A 15,902-nucleotide genomic window follows, 5' to 3' on the forward strand; every position below is an offset into this window, starting at 1 on the left:
TCAGTTACCTGCTTCCGTTCTATCATCTTCTCCCAGCAATTTTTTCCTTTTTTGCCACCTCAGAGGCCTTTTCCCTGGTGGGTTCCTTCTGCGCTTCAGCCTTTCTCACCTGAAGTAAATGGTGGATGCTTTTGCCACCGGAAAGGCCCCCAGGACTGTTGCCAAAAAAATTAGCCTCTTCCAATCCACAATTGGCCACCCAGGTGATGTTTCCCAGCTGACATCAGAAAGGAGAGCCTGCTTTGTCTGCCTCAAGCCCCACGCTTAACTCACAGGGAGCATAAATGGGGAATATTTGTGAGCACTCACCATTTGAAAATAAAATGGGAAGGGCATATAAATAAATTACAGATATATCTAAACAAAATAAGATAATTTTATTGTCATTTTTTTACTGTACACTGGCCCGCATTAAAAATGAAATTCTGTTGCCTGCTCTTCAAGAGAGAGTATATCTACCCAAACACATAACACACACATGCACATATCAATGAGCGAATAGAATAAGCAAAAGTAACTCATGACTGATGACCTTTAATTATGTTTGCAGACTGTTGTAGGGGCATAAAGCTAGAATCCAGGATGTGATGGGTTCTACTCTTGCCTTGGGCAAACACTTCCGGAAAACCTAGCCAAGAAAACTGCAGGGACAGAGCCAGGAAGGCTCCGGGAGTCAGCACTCAATCGCACCTCCGTCCCACCCACCCAAAAGGATATCGGCGCGCAGTGTGTGAGCTTATTGTGTCATATCTGAGCATTTTGTTGCCCAACGGTGGTTTTCTTGTGTCCCTGGAAGGGCGTTTAAGACCTTGGTGCCCAAGAGCCTGTGCCTCCCTGCGGGGCTGCGATTCCTCCACAGCCACTTTTGCTTTCCCTGCAGAAGGTATGCCCACCCCCCACCCCCCGTTTACTTTCTTCACCGGGGGCTTCAAAGCATCCCTGGTGATCTTTCCCGGCTATCGAGAGTCGAGCCGCCGGCCCTACTTAGGACCTGCTCTCCAGCAGGGCTGGAAGGGGCGTCTTTGGAAGCTGGGACACTGGAGAGAAACGGGGGGGGGGCGAGACCCCCGCACAGTTTATGGCCACCTGCGAATCTCCCTGAGCCCGCGCGTGAGATCGGGGCTTCCGTGGACCGCGTCCTCCGGATCCCAACGAGCCTTTTTCCCGCTGGAGGGCGAGACAGTTTGGCCGCGGCGGAGTGAAACCGGTCCGGCGGGTTTCTCTTCCTGCAGGGGGTGGAGGCGAGTCCGCGTCCCCAGGGCCCAGGCGCTCCTCGTCAATGGCCGGAGGGGAGGCTGGCACTAGTTGTGGCGGCCGCTTCAAGAAAGGCCCGTGCACAGTAGATTCCCACGACCCTGAGCCAAAATGCAACTTCCAGTGTTGTCCCAAAGGACTAGAACTGAAGAAGCTTCTTGGATAAGAGGCGAAACGTTTTCAAAGAAAAAAAAGTCCAGTGTTGCCTTTTGAAAAGCCCCTTTGAGACAGCCTTGCCCAGGATGAATGAGGATCTCCAGAGGCTGAATGCTGAGTGTTGGAGTTGGGTTGCTTTAGGAACCCGACCAAAGGGGCGCAACGAGGACACGAAACGTGTCCTGCGAAGGCGTCCTACGGGAAGGCCGGGCCGCCGCCGTCCCGGCGTGGCTCTCTGGAGAGCTACTTCAAGGTGTCGCTTCGCTCCGCATTAACCGTCGTGTGAACCAGCCAGAATAACTGTACACGTGTTTTACACGTGGCGCGTAGTGCGAACTGTTTATTCTTCCATCAAGGAGTTTGTGCTCAACGTGAGGACCTCAGTCCCCTCCTGCTGTCCTCGTCGCTGCCCAGAGCCTTTTGCGAGCGGCGGGGCCGGTGTGCCAGATCCAAGTGCCTCTGAGCATGTCCAGAGCGCTCGCTCCTCGGCGGGGGTACTGGTGGTGTTCAGGCCGGGCGAGGTGGGGCGAGGAAGTTGAGGCGGCGCGCCGGGAGGCCGGTGCCGTCCGGGAGCCGGATCTGGGGCGGAGGCCGGCCGGGGAGAGTCCGGTTCCTCCCCGCGGCCAGCAGGCAAGGGTGGCGCGCAGGCCAGGAAGCGCGGCGTGGCAGGGCTGCCATGGGCAAGGCCGACCAGCAGCCCCCGACCGGCCCCCGACGAGAGCCCCCGCGGCGCCGTTTCCCGCTGCTGCTGGTGGTGGTGGTGGCGGAGGTAAAGCCGGGTCTCGCGGCGCTCCTCCCTCCCACTTTCCCCGACGGGAGGCAGCTCAAGCGGTCCGCAGAGCGGCCAGGGCTCCGCGAGCTCTGCTTCCACGGAAGGGAGGGCGAGGAGGGTCTGCGGCGGCGGGTGGCGGACCCGCGCTCGGGCAGACTCGCGTGGGGGCTCTGGGTCTCCCGGCCGCAGCTTCAGAAAGAGCGCGGAGGATGGGAGATGGAGAGTCCGGAGCCCCAGGCGGACTTTCGGCGGGGGGAGCCGGCTTGATCCTCGATGGGCCGAAGAGCCGCTGCCAGCGCCAGCCAGCCCTCGCCTTCAGTCAGCCAAGTCGGCTGGGCTGTGGCTCGCTTTTGACGGAGGGCGCCGGCTGGGAGTCCCCAAAGCCCGCTCTCTTCGGCGTCGGGCAACGCGCAGCCTCCCCCGACGGGCGCCCAACGAAGTGGCTGCCTTCCCGGGTGCAGGGTTGTCCGGTCTGTCACGCCGGAGCGGTGCCAGGCCGGTTCCGGAAAGCCCGGGGCCCCCTTCGACGGCGGAACCGACAGTTTGGCTCCGGGCCCACCCGCCGCTTCTGCCTTCTCCGCAGACTCTGGCCGGCGGCTCCGCAGCGGCAGAATCGGGGCGGCCGCCGCCGCCGCTGCTCTTGGTGGCTACACTGGACGGGCGCCTCCGCGCAGTGAGCCCGGCCACGGGGGACGCCCGGTGGTCGCTGAAGGAGGGTGAGCGGAGAACGGGGCTCCGGGGCTGCTCCCATAACTCCCCCCTGCCCTCCCCCCAAGAGCGTCCTCTTCCCGGTTCTGACGGTCGCTGCTCTGCTTTCAGATCCGCCTCTGCTGGTGCCCCGCCAAGAGCCCGAGTGAGTGGCGCCGGTCGAGCTCGTTCGGCGGGGAGAAGGCGCCCCCCCCCGCTCACCCCCATAAGGCAGTCGAGGAGGGGGGCGAGGGCGGCTGAGATGACGGTGGGGGGGGCTGCTCTCCGTTGGTGGTCCAGCAGCTGTATGGCCGGTTGCCCAGGTGGCCTGGCTGGCCTGGTGCCGGAGGAGCTGTCCAGGGCCAGCATCCTTCTCGTCTTCTCTATCCAGGCCCTCGTTTCTCCCTGACCCCAGCGATGGAAGCTTGTATGTGGTGGGGGGCAAGGACAAAGGGGGGCTGATGGTAAGTAGCCAAGAAAGGGGGTGGGACACATCTGAGTCAAAGTGGTCGGTGCTAAGTTTCACTCCTGGGGAGCTAAAGGGGGAGGACCCCTCCTGTAGGCATTTCCCCTGATGGGGCAGGGAGACAAAGCTGGAAGGGCTCCCTGAATCCTCAAAAGTCCTGGCTTGTTCAACCAAGGGGGAAACAAAAGTCCTGGCTTGTTCAACACCTATCAGAGGCTATGATGGCCTTAAAGAAGTGAGTGAAAGTGACCAGAGACTCCCTGGGGGGGGGCTACACCTGGGGCTTCTGGGGCCACCAGCACTTCTGCTGCCCAAGGACTCTCTCCGGAGTGAAACACAGACACCAGTTGGGTCTTGAAGGCCATGCAGAGCCAGGAATAATAAGGTTGGAAGGGACCTTGTAGGTTTTCTAGTCCAACTGCCTACCAGAGCAGGAGGCCCTATATAATTCCAGACAAGCGGCTGTCCAGTCTCTTCTTAAAAGCCTCCAGTGATGGAACATCCACAGCTTCTGAAGGTGAGCTGTTCTGCTGCTTGATTGCTCTCACCATCAGGACATTTCTCCTTAGTTCTTGTTGCTTCTCTCCTGCCATTGTTTCTTGTCCTGCCTTCAGGTGCTTTGGAAAATAGGCCAACCTTCTCTGTGGCAGCCCCTCAGATATTGGAAGACTGCTATCTATCACACTGATCCTTTTCCCCATTAGACTAGAGACTCACCCAATTCCTGCAACTGTTCTTCACTTACAGAAGAAGGAAATGAGAAGTGTCCACTGGGCCAGCGTAGGGCCACCAGGCCTGGACACGGAATCTCATATTCTTGAGGGATCTAGAATATGCCCGGAGGGGTTGATCCTGAGCAATTAAGAATACCTGAGATAGTTTCCGGCTACTTCTCGATTGTTGTGAGCTTTATTTCTCAAGCAGGTTCTCCTGCTTGAGCAGGGGGCTGGATTAGAAGACCTCTAAAGTCCCTTCAGGATCTATTCTATTCTATTCTATTCTATTCTATTCTATTCTATTCTATTCTATTCTATTCTATTCTATTCTATTCTATTCTATTCTATTCTATTCTAAAGAAGACAGGATGCTAATGGCAAAAGGGAATAATTGGCTCCCTTGCAATAATTGTATTGCATGAATAAATAGTTTCCGGCTACTTCTCGATTGTTGTGAGCTTTATTTCTCAAGCAGGTTCTCCTGCTTGAGCAGGGGGCTGGATTAGAAGACCTCTAAAGTCCCTTCAGGATCTATTCTATTCTATTCTATTCTATTCTATTCTATTCTATTCTATTCTATTCTATTCTATTCTATTCTATTCTATTCTAAAGAAGACAGGATGCTAATGGCAAAAGGGAATAATTGGCTCCCCTGCAATAATTGTATTGCATGAATAAAGGCTCTTGCTTAGGAGCATCCTGAAGGCCTGGAATCCTGAAGGCTGAAGATGTGATGCATAATTTGAGAGGTGTGGCTACCACACTGATAGTTGTTGGCACATGCATATCCCAAGCATCTTGCGCCAAAATGCAACACTGGATCAGCTGCTACAGATGGTACCTTGATGATTCCAGTCTTGTTTGTTAAAGGCCGATCCTGAGCCGTGTGTGTGTGTGTGTGTGTGTGTGTTCTCTCTCTCTTATTTTTCTGATAGAAGCTGCCTTTCACCATCCCGGAGCTGGTGCAGTCTTCTCCGTGCCGCAGCTCTGATGGCATGATCTACACAGGTGCTGAGGGGGGGGGGGCAGCGGGGGCTCCATCCTTGCCTTGCGAAAGGCCGGGCAAAGTAGCAGTAAGGCTGGAGTCCATTTCCACTTGAAGGGATAGGAGCGTCCTGGAATACCTGTGTTCCCTCCTCAATTATCCAGGGAAAAAGGAGGACACCTGGTTTCTTGTGGATCCGGCATCAGGGGAGAAGCAGAGCGCGTTGTTGCCAGAGGCCTGGGATGGGCTGCACCCCACAAGCCCCTTGCTGTTCATCGGACGCAGCGGTAAGCATCCCTCAGGCCCCCATCCCGGAGAACGTTCAGGGGGAGAAACAGCAGCCTGTAGAGGAAGAGGCAGAAAGAGAGGGAGAGGGAGGGGGGATAAATGGAGAGAGAGAGAGAGGGAGAGGGAGAGGAAAGGAGGGAGACAGAGGGAGAAGGGAGAGAGAAGGGAAATCAATCTTGCTCTCCTCTGCAGAGTATGTTATCACCATGTATGACACCAAGACCCGGGAACTGCAGTGGAATGCCACCTACCTGGACTACTCTGCTCCTGTCCATGAGCAGGACTCTGACTATAGTGAGTAACTGGGCAGAGCAAGTTGGCAGCCGGGATTCCCCCCTCCACACCCCCTTCCTTCCTTCCTTCCTTCCTTCCTTCCTTCCTTGGCAGCTGGCAGGGGAAGCAGCAGCTGTGGAACTCCAGGGAATGTCTCCATTCTAGGAAGGAAGGAGGGCAGCTCTTCTAACCACATTGCGGGGGGGGGGGAGTTCAGAGGGGGGCAGCCAGAGCTTTTCCACCCACTCCTCTAGTGCCGATTTTTGGGGTGCCCGTCTGCTATTAAATATTAGGCTCTCCCTGCAAAAGCTGTCGGTTTCATCAGCCAGTCCGTGTGATGTAAGCTTATTTTTAAACGTGTGATCTTTTCACATCTGGAAACTGATATCTCAGCTTCTCCTCAGCCCTCTTGCCAGCGTCAGTCTAGGCCGGGGCTCTCCGACCTTGGCAACTGGCGGACGTCAATTCCGGGAATTCCCCAGCCAGCTTTGTTGACGTCCGCCAGGCTTAAGGTTGCCAAGGTTGGAGACCCCTGGCCTAGGCTGCTGGGCTTGATTGATCCCGTCAGAGACCAGCTCCAGGATCTAGCGGTGCAACTGACCCTGTGATTAGCGCTTGGCTGGCATTCCAACTCCAGGATAGCAAAGCCTCTGCTGCCATGCCCAACGCCTGCCTTTCCTCCCCCCCACACCCTTGGCACAGACATGGCCCATTTTGCCTCAAGCGGAGATGGTTGGTTGGTGACCGTGGGCAAGGAGAGCGGAGAGCTGCTCTGGGTCCAGGACTATGGATCACCCGTGGTGGGTGTCTACAGCTGGCACCAGGACAGCCTGCGCCGGGCACCCCACCTCAGCATAGCCATGGAGAGCCTGCGCTACCTTATCCTGCACGCTCAGAAGATCCCCCTCCTCAACTGGACCTTCCGGACTGGCAAGGACTTTGTGGCCAAGGCCCCTCTGCTGTAAGTGCCGACCCCAGGAGAGCTTTGGGGGCACCTTGGGCTTGGGGTCTCGTGGGTGACTTCTGGGAAAGCAGTTCTGTCAAAAAATGAGGGGTGGTGGCGTAGATGCATTTGTGGGGAGCCTAAGAGGGGGAAACCCGGGATGCAGAAAGCAGAGAAGTTGAGTTTAGGGCTTTTGTCCCTTAAGAGCTCTGGCTGGGCAACTGTGCCAACCACAGGCTGCAATAGGAAGAAACCTAGGTCAGGGGTCTCCAACCGTGGCAACTTCAAGCCTGGTGGACTTCAACTCCCAGAATCCCCCAGCCAGCAAAGCTGGCTGGGGTATTCTGGGAGTTGAAGTCCACCAGGCTTAAAGTTGCCACGGTTGGAGACCCCTGACCTAGAGGTCATTGTGAGATTAAAGTCAGCCTCAGTTCCTTCCACAATGTGGGGCCTGCACTGGATCGATAGGCCTCCTAAGCCAGGTGAGGCTCCTGTATAGATTGGGAAGGTTTGGAAACAGGCTTGGAGGGAGCCTTGTAACCTGGTGGGATCGGAGCACCTTCAGTGCCTTAGCAGGAACCCAGACTGACTGAAACAGGTCAAAGGAGAGGCAGGAGGAAACGGAGGTGACAGAAGGGGTGTGTGTATGTGTGTGTGTGTGTATGCTGTGCCTGAAAGCAGGTCACCCAGAAGAGAGCAGAACATGGTGGAACGGAGTCAAGTTACGAGAATCCAACCGAGCCTTAGTCCTTCTGGGGCAAATGGTTTCTTAGGCAGGGGGGCTGTGTGCTGCCTGCCTTGATTGCCCCTCCGTCTGAGGTGATTTCTGCTGGGACATGGGTTAGACTAGATGTCCCCAAGGTTCCCCTCCAACTTTAGTTAATCTTTCGATTCCAACTTAGTATTGGTTTTAATCTGTGTTGTTTTAAACTATTGTTAGCTGCCTTGAGAGCTTGCCAGACTAGAAAGGCAGAGCATGAACCATACATGTATGCATGTGTGTGTGTGTGTGTGTTTGTGTGTGTTTGTGTGTGTGCCCACATGCACTTAAGACCAAAAGCCTTTCAAAACAAAGGTTGCTTTGTCTTTTGTATTTTTAAGACTGTTTCATTTGATGGTTAATGTATTTAAGGGTTTTCTGGTGAGTTCTTTTGAAAAACTCCCTGGGCTCTCTTGGATGTCAAAGAGAATTTGTGGGAATGAGTAAGAAAAGGGTGGGTGGGCTGCAGAGCTCTAGGTCAGGCCTCTCGATGCACGAGGTCCAGTCAGCCATTGGCTGCTTGCTTTCCAGAAAAGCAGTGGGGTGCAGAAGTGTGGGGGGGGGCTTCTGCCTCCAGGTTAACCCTGGTCTGTTTCCCCAAAGGACACCCGCCATTTGAGAAGCTTCTAGGAAAGAAATCCTGGCTGCACATTAACTACCATACCGTCTCTCTCTGAGCAGGAGCTGTGATCTCCTGCTTCTTTGGTTCAGGGAAACCATGAATAAAAGACCCTCCCCCTGACAGAGGTCTCCCCCCTGACCCTCCCCCTGGCAGCCCCTGCAGCCCAGCCCCTCCATCAAGGGCCATTATGGGGGTAGGTGAACAGGAGCTATTGTGGCTGCCAACCACCAATTTGTGTCTCTTCAAGCCAGTGCATGGTGGAGCCATCAGTGGATTTGGGGAATTGAATGGATTAATATTCCGCTTTTATTTTGTGCAACACAGAGAGGTGTGCACAAACCCTCATTCCTCCTGCTTTCCCCCAAAATCACCCTGGAAGGTGGGTTGGAGAATGTTGCCTTAGACTGTCACTGCCTAGCCAGAGCTCAGCCTCCAGGTGCTCGGTGACTTCTGAATCTCAGCAGAATTTGCATGGCAGCTCTCTCTGCCACGGAGGAAGGGCTTCCTCACCTTTTCTGGCCTTCCTTTTTGTTTCAGCACAACCCTGTACGTGGGTAAATATGCTGGGGGTTTCTACGCGTTGACATCCCTGGTGCATGAAGGCCTGGCCCTGGTGGTGAGTTTTCCCTTGGTGGGGGCACGGGATGGGTAGGTGGGGGTGGGTGGGTGGTCCTGCTGCTGACTGGGCTGTGTCTGCTTCCTGCAGCCTCAAGGGGTGGCTCTGGCCCAGGGCAGTGGTCCCATCACACGGGAAGTGACGCTTCAAAGGTCTGGGGAGTGCAAGATCACACCTAGCACGGGCATCCAGTACCCGCCGGGGACCGTCTTCCTCCCCCACAGCCAGTGGCTGCTGATAGGTGAGTCCCTAGGCTCTGCCCCCCCCCCCCGAGAGACAGCCTCCCTTTCCCTCAAGAAGTTGCCCGGAATCCCTGAATGGTGGGGGAAGGAAGCCCCCGCCCCCTGGAATGAATGGGGTGCTATGGTGCCATTCTGCATAAGAACACACATGTACATACTGGCAGGCCGGGCTGAACCCCCCTTTCCCCACTGGTCCCTGGATGGGGGTGTGGTGCAGGGGTGAAATGTAACACTTGTTACTACTGGTTCTGTGGGTGTGGCTTGGTGGGCATGGCCAACTTTTTTTTTTTTTACTTTTAAAAGCATTTTTTTGTCCGAAGAAAAAATGCTTTTAAAAGAAAAGAAAAAAACTTCTGATGATCGCATGGCTCTGGGGTGGGATGGGATTTTTGCTACTGGTTTTCCGAACCACCCGCCGCCATCGCTACCGGATCAGGCGATCCAGTCTGAACCGGGAGCATTTCACCCCTGGGGTGGTGCCTTTGCAAGTGGGGGGGGGCCATAGAGCCAAAGACTCTGAGGTTCAGAAAGGGAATGTGGCGGGGGGGGAGAAATTATGATTAGAAGATTTGGAGGGAACTGAAGGTCCCTGATGGTCAGCATTAGAAGAGAGCAGAGAGGAGTGGGGGGGGGGTGTTAAGAAAAGAGCCATAGAGTCAGCATGACTGAAGACGGGTTGAGCTCAGCAATGGGGTGCTCTCCTTGGTGAGGGCCCCAACTCAGCAGGGGGACTCCAGGCTCTCCCCTTCCTTCCAGGCCATCATGAGATTCCCCCACTAGTCCACACCACCATGCTGAGGGCCCCTCCTGGCAGCCTGGGGAGGAATCCGGAGGTTGTTGCACCACACAACTCCCGTGCTCACAGCCTCTTTGGAGAGGTACGGGGCAAGTAGGGGAGGGCTGACATGGTGGGGGGAGGGTTGCAGGGCAGATTCCTCCAGTCCGGGTGATGATGGCCTCCTAAGAGAAGAGGAAGACCCAGCCGTGACCCTGGCACTCCGTCAGGGTCTTCCTCAGAAGGTGCAGAAGGAGCTATCAGCCCTGGTGTCCTACAGGCTTTTCATATGCAAACACCCAACAGTCACAAGCTAATGTGGGAATTGGGGAAGGGGGAGAGCAAGAGACACATGCAGGGGGCGTGCTTGCTTCCCTTCCCCTTCCCCACTGCAGGCAGCATCTGGGGCAAGAGAGCCAGCTTGGCTGGCCCCACTTCCAGGCCCGAGTCTACGCCGTGTGTCCGGGCGGTGGCTTTGTGTCCCCTTCCATTCTTTCCAAGAGCTTCCTGGTCTGTTTCAGTTCCTGGCCCCTGAGGGCCCACAGGAGGATCCGGCTGATGGTCGGCCCTGGGGGGATCATGCCGGGAAGGAGCCCCCAGTGGAAGTGGATCCCTCGTATGGCAGCTGGGAGCTCCTTGTGGTTGGTGTGGCTTCCGTCTGTTGGGGCGGGGGGCTCCTCTGCCTCCTGCTCTGGGTGAGTGGGCTTCAGCGGATCCTCTTCTGACTTTCTATGCTTTGGGGGGATTGCAGAGGCCCCAAGGCCAAGGCCAGGAGGGGCTCACATCGGTCCCTGGCAGCTTCTAGAGGAGGCACCCCCTTGGGGAGGGGTCTCTGCCAGGATGTAGCCAGTCTTGCCCTCAGTCTGATGATGGTCCCCGGCAGTAAAGGCAGGTGGTCTCTTCCCTTTCGTTCCTGCTGCCGTTCTCCCAGAGGGTCCCTCTTGAGCGCAGCTCCAGCCAGCAGCCTCCTGCGTCCTCCTGCCATTTCCCAAGAAGGACTCCTGAAGGGTCCCTGGATCTGGACCAGGGAGCAGAGCTGCCCCCCTCCTCAGCCACGGTGGATGAAGCCTCCTTCCAGAGCCCTGGTCCAGGTGGGTACCTGCCCAGCCAGCAGAGGGTGTGTTGGGGAGGGGGCTGTGGGAGCGGCCACTGAGGTGACTTCCTCAGGGGGGAAGCCTATTCCTCTCTTCTCTCCCTTTGGCAGGTGTTGCCCCAGAAACGGTTACTGTGGGGAAGCTCTCCTTCAGACCGCAGGAGGTGCTGGGCCGGGGGGCCGGGGGCACCTTCGTGTTCCGGTGAGTTGGAGCTGCTGAATAAAAGTGCCGAGCCCTGCAATCCAACCAAGGGGCTTCCCTGCAGGCCGAGGGTCCTGTGTGGCTCAGAGCCAATCTTCAAGGGGAAGCAGGATGAGCCTCCCTCTCGGGGGTCCAGGAAGCAGAAGTGCTGGGCATCCTCACAGGTGGCCCAGCCGGCTTTTGGCGCTTCCTGAGCGGGCAGAGGCAGAGCGAGGGCTTTGCTGGGAGGAGGGGAGAGGGGCATTCTGGGCCGAGAGGAGAAGCCATTCCTTCCCATCGCCTCACCTGGGGGGCTTTCTTCTTCAGAGGCCGCTTCGATGGGCGCGATGTGGCTGTGAAGCGTTTGCTTCCGGAAAGCGTCCGCTTGGTAGACCGTGAGGTGCGGCTGCTGCGAGAGTCGGACGTGCATCCCAATGTGGTGCGCTATTTCTGCACTGAGGCCGACAGGCAGTTCCACTACATCGTCCTGGAGCTGTGCTCTGCTACCCTGCAGCAGGTGAGGAGGCAGGCCTGCCGGGACCCCCCACCCCTCCGGCTCCCCCTCGCATCCCTGCCATCATCTTTGTTCGTTTTGTTCCAAAGAGGAAAATATTAACCTGCCCCATATAGTATTCATGCCCAAAATGCTGCATTGCATAAACCTATCGGGTGAAATGCCACCGCTTCCCCTCCAGCCTGCTGGCCCGACTGCCCGTCAGTTCAGATGCTCTGCCTAGTTTTCTTGCCCTTCAGAAGCTGTCGAGCTGGGAGCTGCCCGTTCTCAGCATGGAGACCTGACTTACATTTCCACCAGTCCAAATGTTCGGAAATGACTGGAAATCTAACTCTTATCTGTCTGAGGGCTAGAAATCACTTTTGCTGAAGTTCTTCAAGGGTGACTTGGAGGGATCTCCTCCCCACAGTTCACCTGAAAAGAGTTCGCCCACTGAAGGGGAGCTTGGCAGATTCTTGAAGGCTGTCAGAGCTAATGGCTCTTCCTGCATAGCTGGAAGTGGGTGGGGGAGGGGGAGACAGGCTTTATGGGGGGAGGGGCTCCTGGCAAGGATTGCCCTTTTCTCTTCCCTTCTCCCCCCTCCAGTATGTGGAGAGCTCCGTCTTCCCTGGAAAGGGCGTGGATCCACTCTCCCTGCTGACCCAGACCATGTCCGGACTGGCCCATCTGCACTCCCTCAACATAGGTGAGACCTCCCTCCACCAGCAAGGGCCCTTGCCCCCCCACTTTAAATGGAGGCTGGGTGTTATCCACCCTTGTGCTGAGCACTTTTTCTTCCCAGCGCATCGTGACCTGAAGCCCTGCAACATCCTGATCTCGGCCCCCGACGGGCAAGGGCGGCTCCGAGTGGTCATCTCCGATTTTGGCCTGTGCAAGAAGCTGCAGGGGGGGCATCAGAGCTTCAGTCTCGGCTCGGGCATCCCTGGCACCGAGGGGTGGATCGCGCCTGAGATGCTCAGGGAGGAAGCAGGGAAGAGCCCAGTGAGTACGGCTGACCGCCCTGCTTCTGGGGTCTAGGAGCGGAGAGTCCCGGTTCCTCCCTGCCCTGCCCTCCTCCCAAGGTGTCACCCCAGGGAAATAGAGGGCCAGAGAAAAGGTAGGATAGAAATCGAACCTTGAGCAGCTGCTGCATCTTCCTGCTCTCTTACAGACCTGCAGGGTGGACATCTTCTCTGCCGGCTGCGTCTTCTACTACGTCCTGTCCCATGGGCAGCATCCCTTTGGGCACAGCTTCCATCGCCAGGCCAACATTCTGGCGGGCACCTATCAACTGCTGAGGCTCCAGCAGGACACTCACAGTACGGGGAGTGCCGTGGGATGCTTTGGCCCTTGGGAGCATGTGTGGGGAAGCCCCCGTCCTTCCACCCTGCCTGCTTGGGGTCTCCAACCAGCCCCATTAAGCCTCTTTCTGCAAGCAGGACCTGGGATGGCTCCGTTCCTCCCTGGAGCTCCTGGCTCACCTGTTTCTCAGCCATGGCTGAGCCCTTTCCCCTCAGCTTCACCCTGCTGTCTGCTATGTTAGCCTACCTTGGATTCACACAGGTGAGTCCTTGCCTGCTTGCTCTCCCAGGCCACCTAGTAGGGCGGGACCTGATAGAAGCCATGATCAGCAGTGACCCCCACCTGCGCCCCTCGGCTGCACAGGTGCTCTGCCACCCCTTCTTCTGGGCCCCCGAGAAGCAGCTGCAGTTCTTCCAGGTGAGTCCTGGATGGGGAACACTCCTCCTGGCTGCCCTTCTCAGTCGCGCTCTGCCCCGCTGCCCTCACTCTCTCCCATCTGCAGGATGTCAGTGACCGCCTTGAAAAGGAGCCGGCAGACGGGCCCCTGGTCAGCACTCTGGAGGCCGGGAGCCTGGCGGTGGTGCGAGGGAACTGGCAGCTGCATCTTTCAGCCCCATTACAGGCAGGTAGGCGCTTGCTCTCTCTGGGCCCACTGTGTGGCCTGGGGGTGGGAAAGTACTGCAGGAGCCTTGCTGACCCTCTTGGCCCCTCTCACTCTCCCCCCCACCCCCAGATCTCAAGAAGTTCCGGAGATACCAGGGCAATTCAGTCCGTGACCTGTTGCGAGCCATGAGGAACAAGGTACCGTGCCAACTATGGCTGGGCTCTTTGGGGAATGCCAGCCCTCTGCGGCTGAGTGGCACTTGAGTGGGTGGCTGGCCCCCTATTCCCCTATTTCCTGGCCTCTTCTGTCTCCGAGTGTGGCACTGTTGCTTGGGGGGCCCTGGCATCCGGACTCTTTCTCCTTCAGAAGCATCACTACTATGAACTGCCCGGCAATGTCCAGGAGGCCCTTGGCAGCCTTCCCCATGGATTTGTCCAGTACTTCCTGGACCGCTTTCCCTGCCTGCTGCTGCACACTCACCAGGCGATGGGCCTCTGCGCTGCCGAGAGGCTCTTCCAGAGATACTACTGCCAGGAGGAGTGAGGAGCTTTCCACGAGGACGGGGCATTTGTTGGCCCCTGCCTTCTGACTGTTTGGCACATGCCAGCCTGCCCTGCTCTGGAGGGGCCAATTCAGCACAGGGCATCCGAGCCCCAACGGCCACCTGGCCCGTGACCTGTTGCGAGCCATGTGCGGGGCCAGAAGCTAATACATGGGGCTTCCAGGAGGCCTCAGGCAGAGGGGAGCCCTTCCCGAGAGGATCTGCAGCCTTCCCTTGAATTCTCACCTGGAGAGTAGGCGAGCATCACCTGTCGCAGGCAGAAACACAGCCTGCCTTGCGTAACCATCCACATTTTGTTGAGTGGGCCCAGGTCCTGCTGTGGACATTCCAGAGGGGATTCTCTTCCTCTAAAGGCAGCCAGAGGTGCTCAGGCTGGGCTCTGCCCTCCCCCTTAGCCCACCCACCCCCATGGCATTTTATTCCCAGGCCCATCATGCATGTGGAAGCAGGGACCATCTCCTGTTGCCTCAGAAACCTGCTGGAGTGGGGGCTTAGTAGCAGAAAGCTGTAAATTGGTGTTTGTTTTTTAAAAAAAAAAAACGGCCACAGATAGGAAGCAAGCAGGGCACCTCTGGTCTGCAGCTGGATGGCCATCAGGAAGGATCCTGGCTGCTTAGCAGCAGGAGGGACGGCAGGGCAGGGGCTCCCCTTGAGCCAAGGCTGCACTGAGAAGGCAATTTGGGGATCAGACTCAAGAACGTGAAATGTTGTGGCTACCTTTTAATTCATTGCACTTACACAGAAGTCCAAGTGTGGACTTGTTTCAGCCATAATTTGATGTACAAGACAGAATTAGATCAGATCTGAACATCAACAGCATTGTCAGACTGTTATTTTTGAATCAGATAATTTCAACGGATTGTGAAAAGGCCACAACTATAGCTTGACTTCAGGAAAACATTTGGCCAAATTTGTCATGGCAGCAGCCAGCGCAGTCTTGGATGGCTCCACAGCAGCCTTGACCTTCACTGAAAGAGGACCAAGGGCCACCCAGAGATCAGCCAGTCTTTTCTGACCATTAATGAGCCGAATGAGATTAGCACAGGAGCAAACACAGCTGCCAAGAGAGATTTGCTCTCCTACATCTGCTGCCGCTGCCATGTTTGATGCAGGCCATCCTAGAGCAAACATACGGCCAATTCAGGGAGTCCTTGAGTTGTGACAGTGGTAAATCATCACCACAGCACGACCAACCTCCTTTGTGGCAGCAATCATAAAGTAAATCCATGGTTTGCTATGGGCCAATGTTGCTGAAAGGCAAAAGGTGTTTTTTGGGGGGGGCAAAATTGTCATAAACCAGTTGTGGCCTGTTGTGTCTGCGCCCCCCCCCCCCCCGAGCCGGGCCCAGGACATAAATATGGTTGCTAAATATTCCAAGCAGAGTCATGTGACCCTGGAACCTCCAACCGTTGGCACATGGAATCTGGGGCATAAGTACCCTCCCTCGGAGGTGCATTGTAGCGAGTCAGTAAGTATGACTGGCCATAAGTCAAGGACTACCTATATTCTCAAATTGGCTGAAGCAACCATGGAGCATTCTGGCTGCGTTTTGTGTCTGAAGACAGGCACAACCCTCTGATGTCCTTGCATAGAGCCCACCCAGATCCAGTGTGGCCCCTGACCTGGTTCTTTGTCCTGCTGGTGGCCCAAGGTTGTGGTCTTGTGGTCACACACGGGGCTGGACCTAAGACGAACAGCCACACACTGAACAGTCTGTTGTGTGAAACCCAGCAAGGCTTTTGACAAACTATGTTTAGATATTCAGTGATAAAAATCTCTCACAACAAACCATGGAAGCAACAGAAGCATGCTTAAAACGTTTAGAAATTTAAATGAGTTTAAAATATCCCTGCCAGGCTCTGGGTTCCAATTGTGTACCAAGATTGGCACTCCCATCTCTGGGAGGGGGACATCCCCACAAACATGCCCCCCCACTTTTGGGCAAGAATGAACGAGGAGGCTTCCTCAAGCGATCAGGGGCTCAACAGTTAAGGGCTTAAAATACAAAACTCCAGCAACGGCACAAGGAACCGCAGACAACAGCACTGCTGTGGCCGGGTGCTCCCTGTCCGAGCAGGGCCGCTCTGGACACACACAATGCCTTGAGGTGGG

The 15,902-nt window shown here is 56.3% G+C and overlaps 1 protein-coding gene across 3 annotated transcripts; it reads left to right on the plus strand.

Annotated features, from left to right (window-relative positions):
• The first annotated feature begins 957 nt into the window (after positions 1-957).
• ERN2 (endoplasmic reticulum to nucleus signaling 2) lies at positions 958-14,604 on the plus strand. Of its 3 annotated transcripts, XM_058157818.1 has the most exons (22): positions 958-2,179; positions 2,766-2,898; positions 3,002-3,035; positions 3,261-3,333; positions 4,987-5,059; positions 5,201-5,323; positions 5,517-5,618; positions 6,300-6,558; positions 8,460-8,538; positions 8,629-8,779; positions 9,537-9,658; positions 10,077-10,250; positions 10,487-10,646; positions 10,760-10,850; positions 11,157-11,346; positions 11,929-12,028; positions 12,125-12,324; positions 12,494-12,641; positions 12,914-13,041; positions 13,127-13,250; positions 13,358-13,425; positions 13,595-14,604. In XM_058157818.1, exons 1-22 carry the CDS (start codon positions 2,087-2,089, stop codon positions 13,769-13,771), a joined length of 2,802 nt encoding a protein of 933 aa, XP_058013801.1. In that variant the 5' UTR covers positions 958-2,086; the 3' UTR covers positions 13,772-14,604. The 3 variants fall into 3 exon arrangements, with proteins under 3 accessions (XP_058013801.1, XP_058013803.1, XP_058013802.1); XM_058157820.1 differs by lacking the exons at positions 12,914-13,041; positions 13,358-13,425; positions 13,595-14,604; XM_058157819.1 differs by lacking the exons at positions 958-2,179; positions 2,766-2,898; positions 3,002-3,035; positions 3,261-3,333 and adding an exon at positions 3,349-3,852.
• The last annotated feature ends 1,298 nt before the right edge of the window (positions 14,605-15,902 follow it).

This window comes from Ahaetulla prasina, chromosome 14 (assembly GCF_028640845.1).
Source record: "Ahaetulla prasina isolate Xishuangbanna chromosome 14, ASM2864084v1, whole genome shotgun sequence".
NCBI classification, from domain to species: domain Eukaryota; kingdom Metazoa; phylum Chordata; class Lepidosauria; order Squamata; family Colubridae; genus Ahaetulla; species Ahaetulla prasina.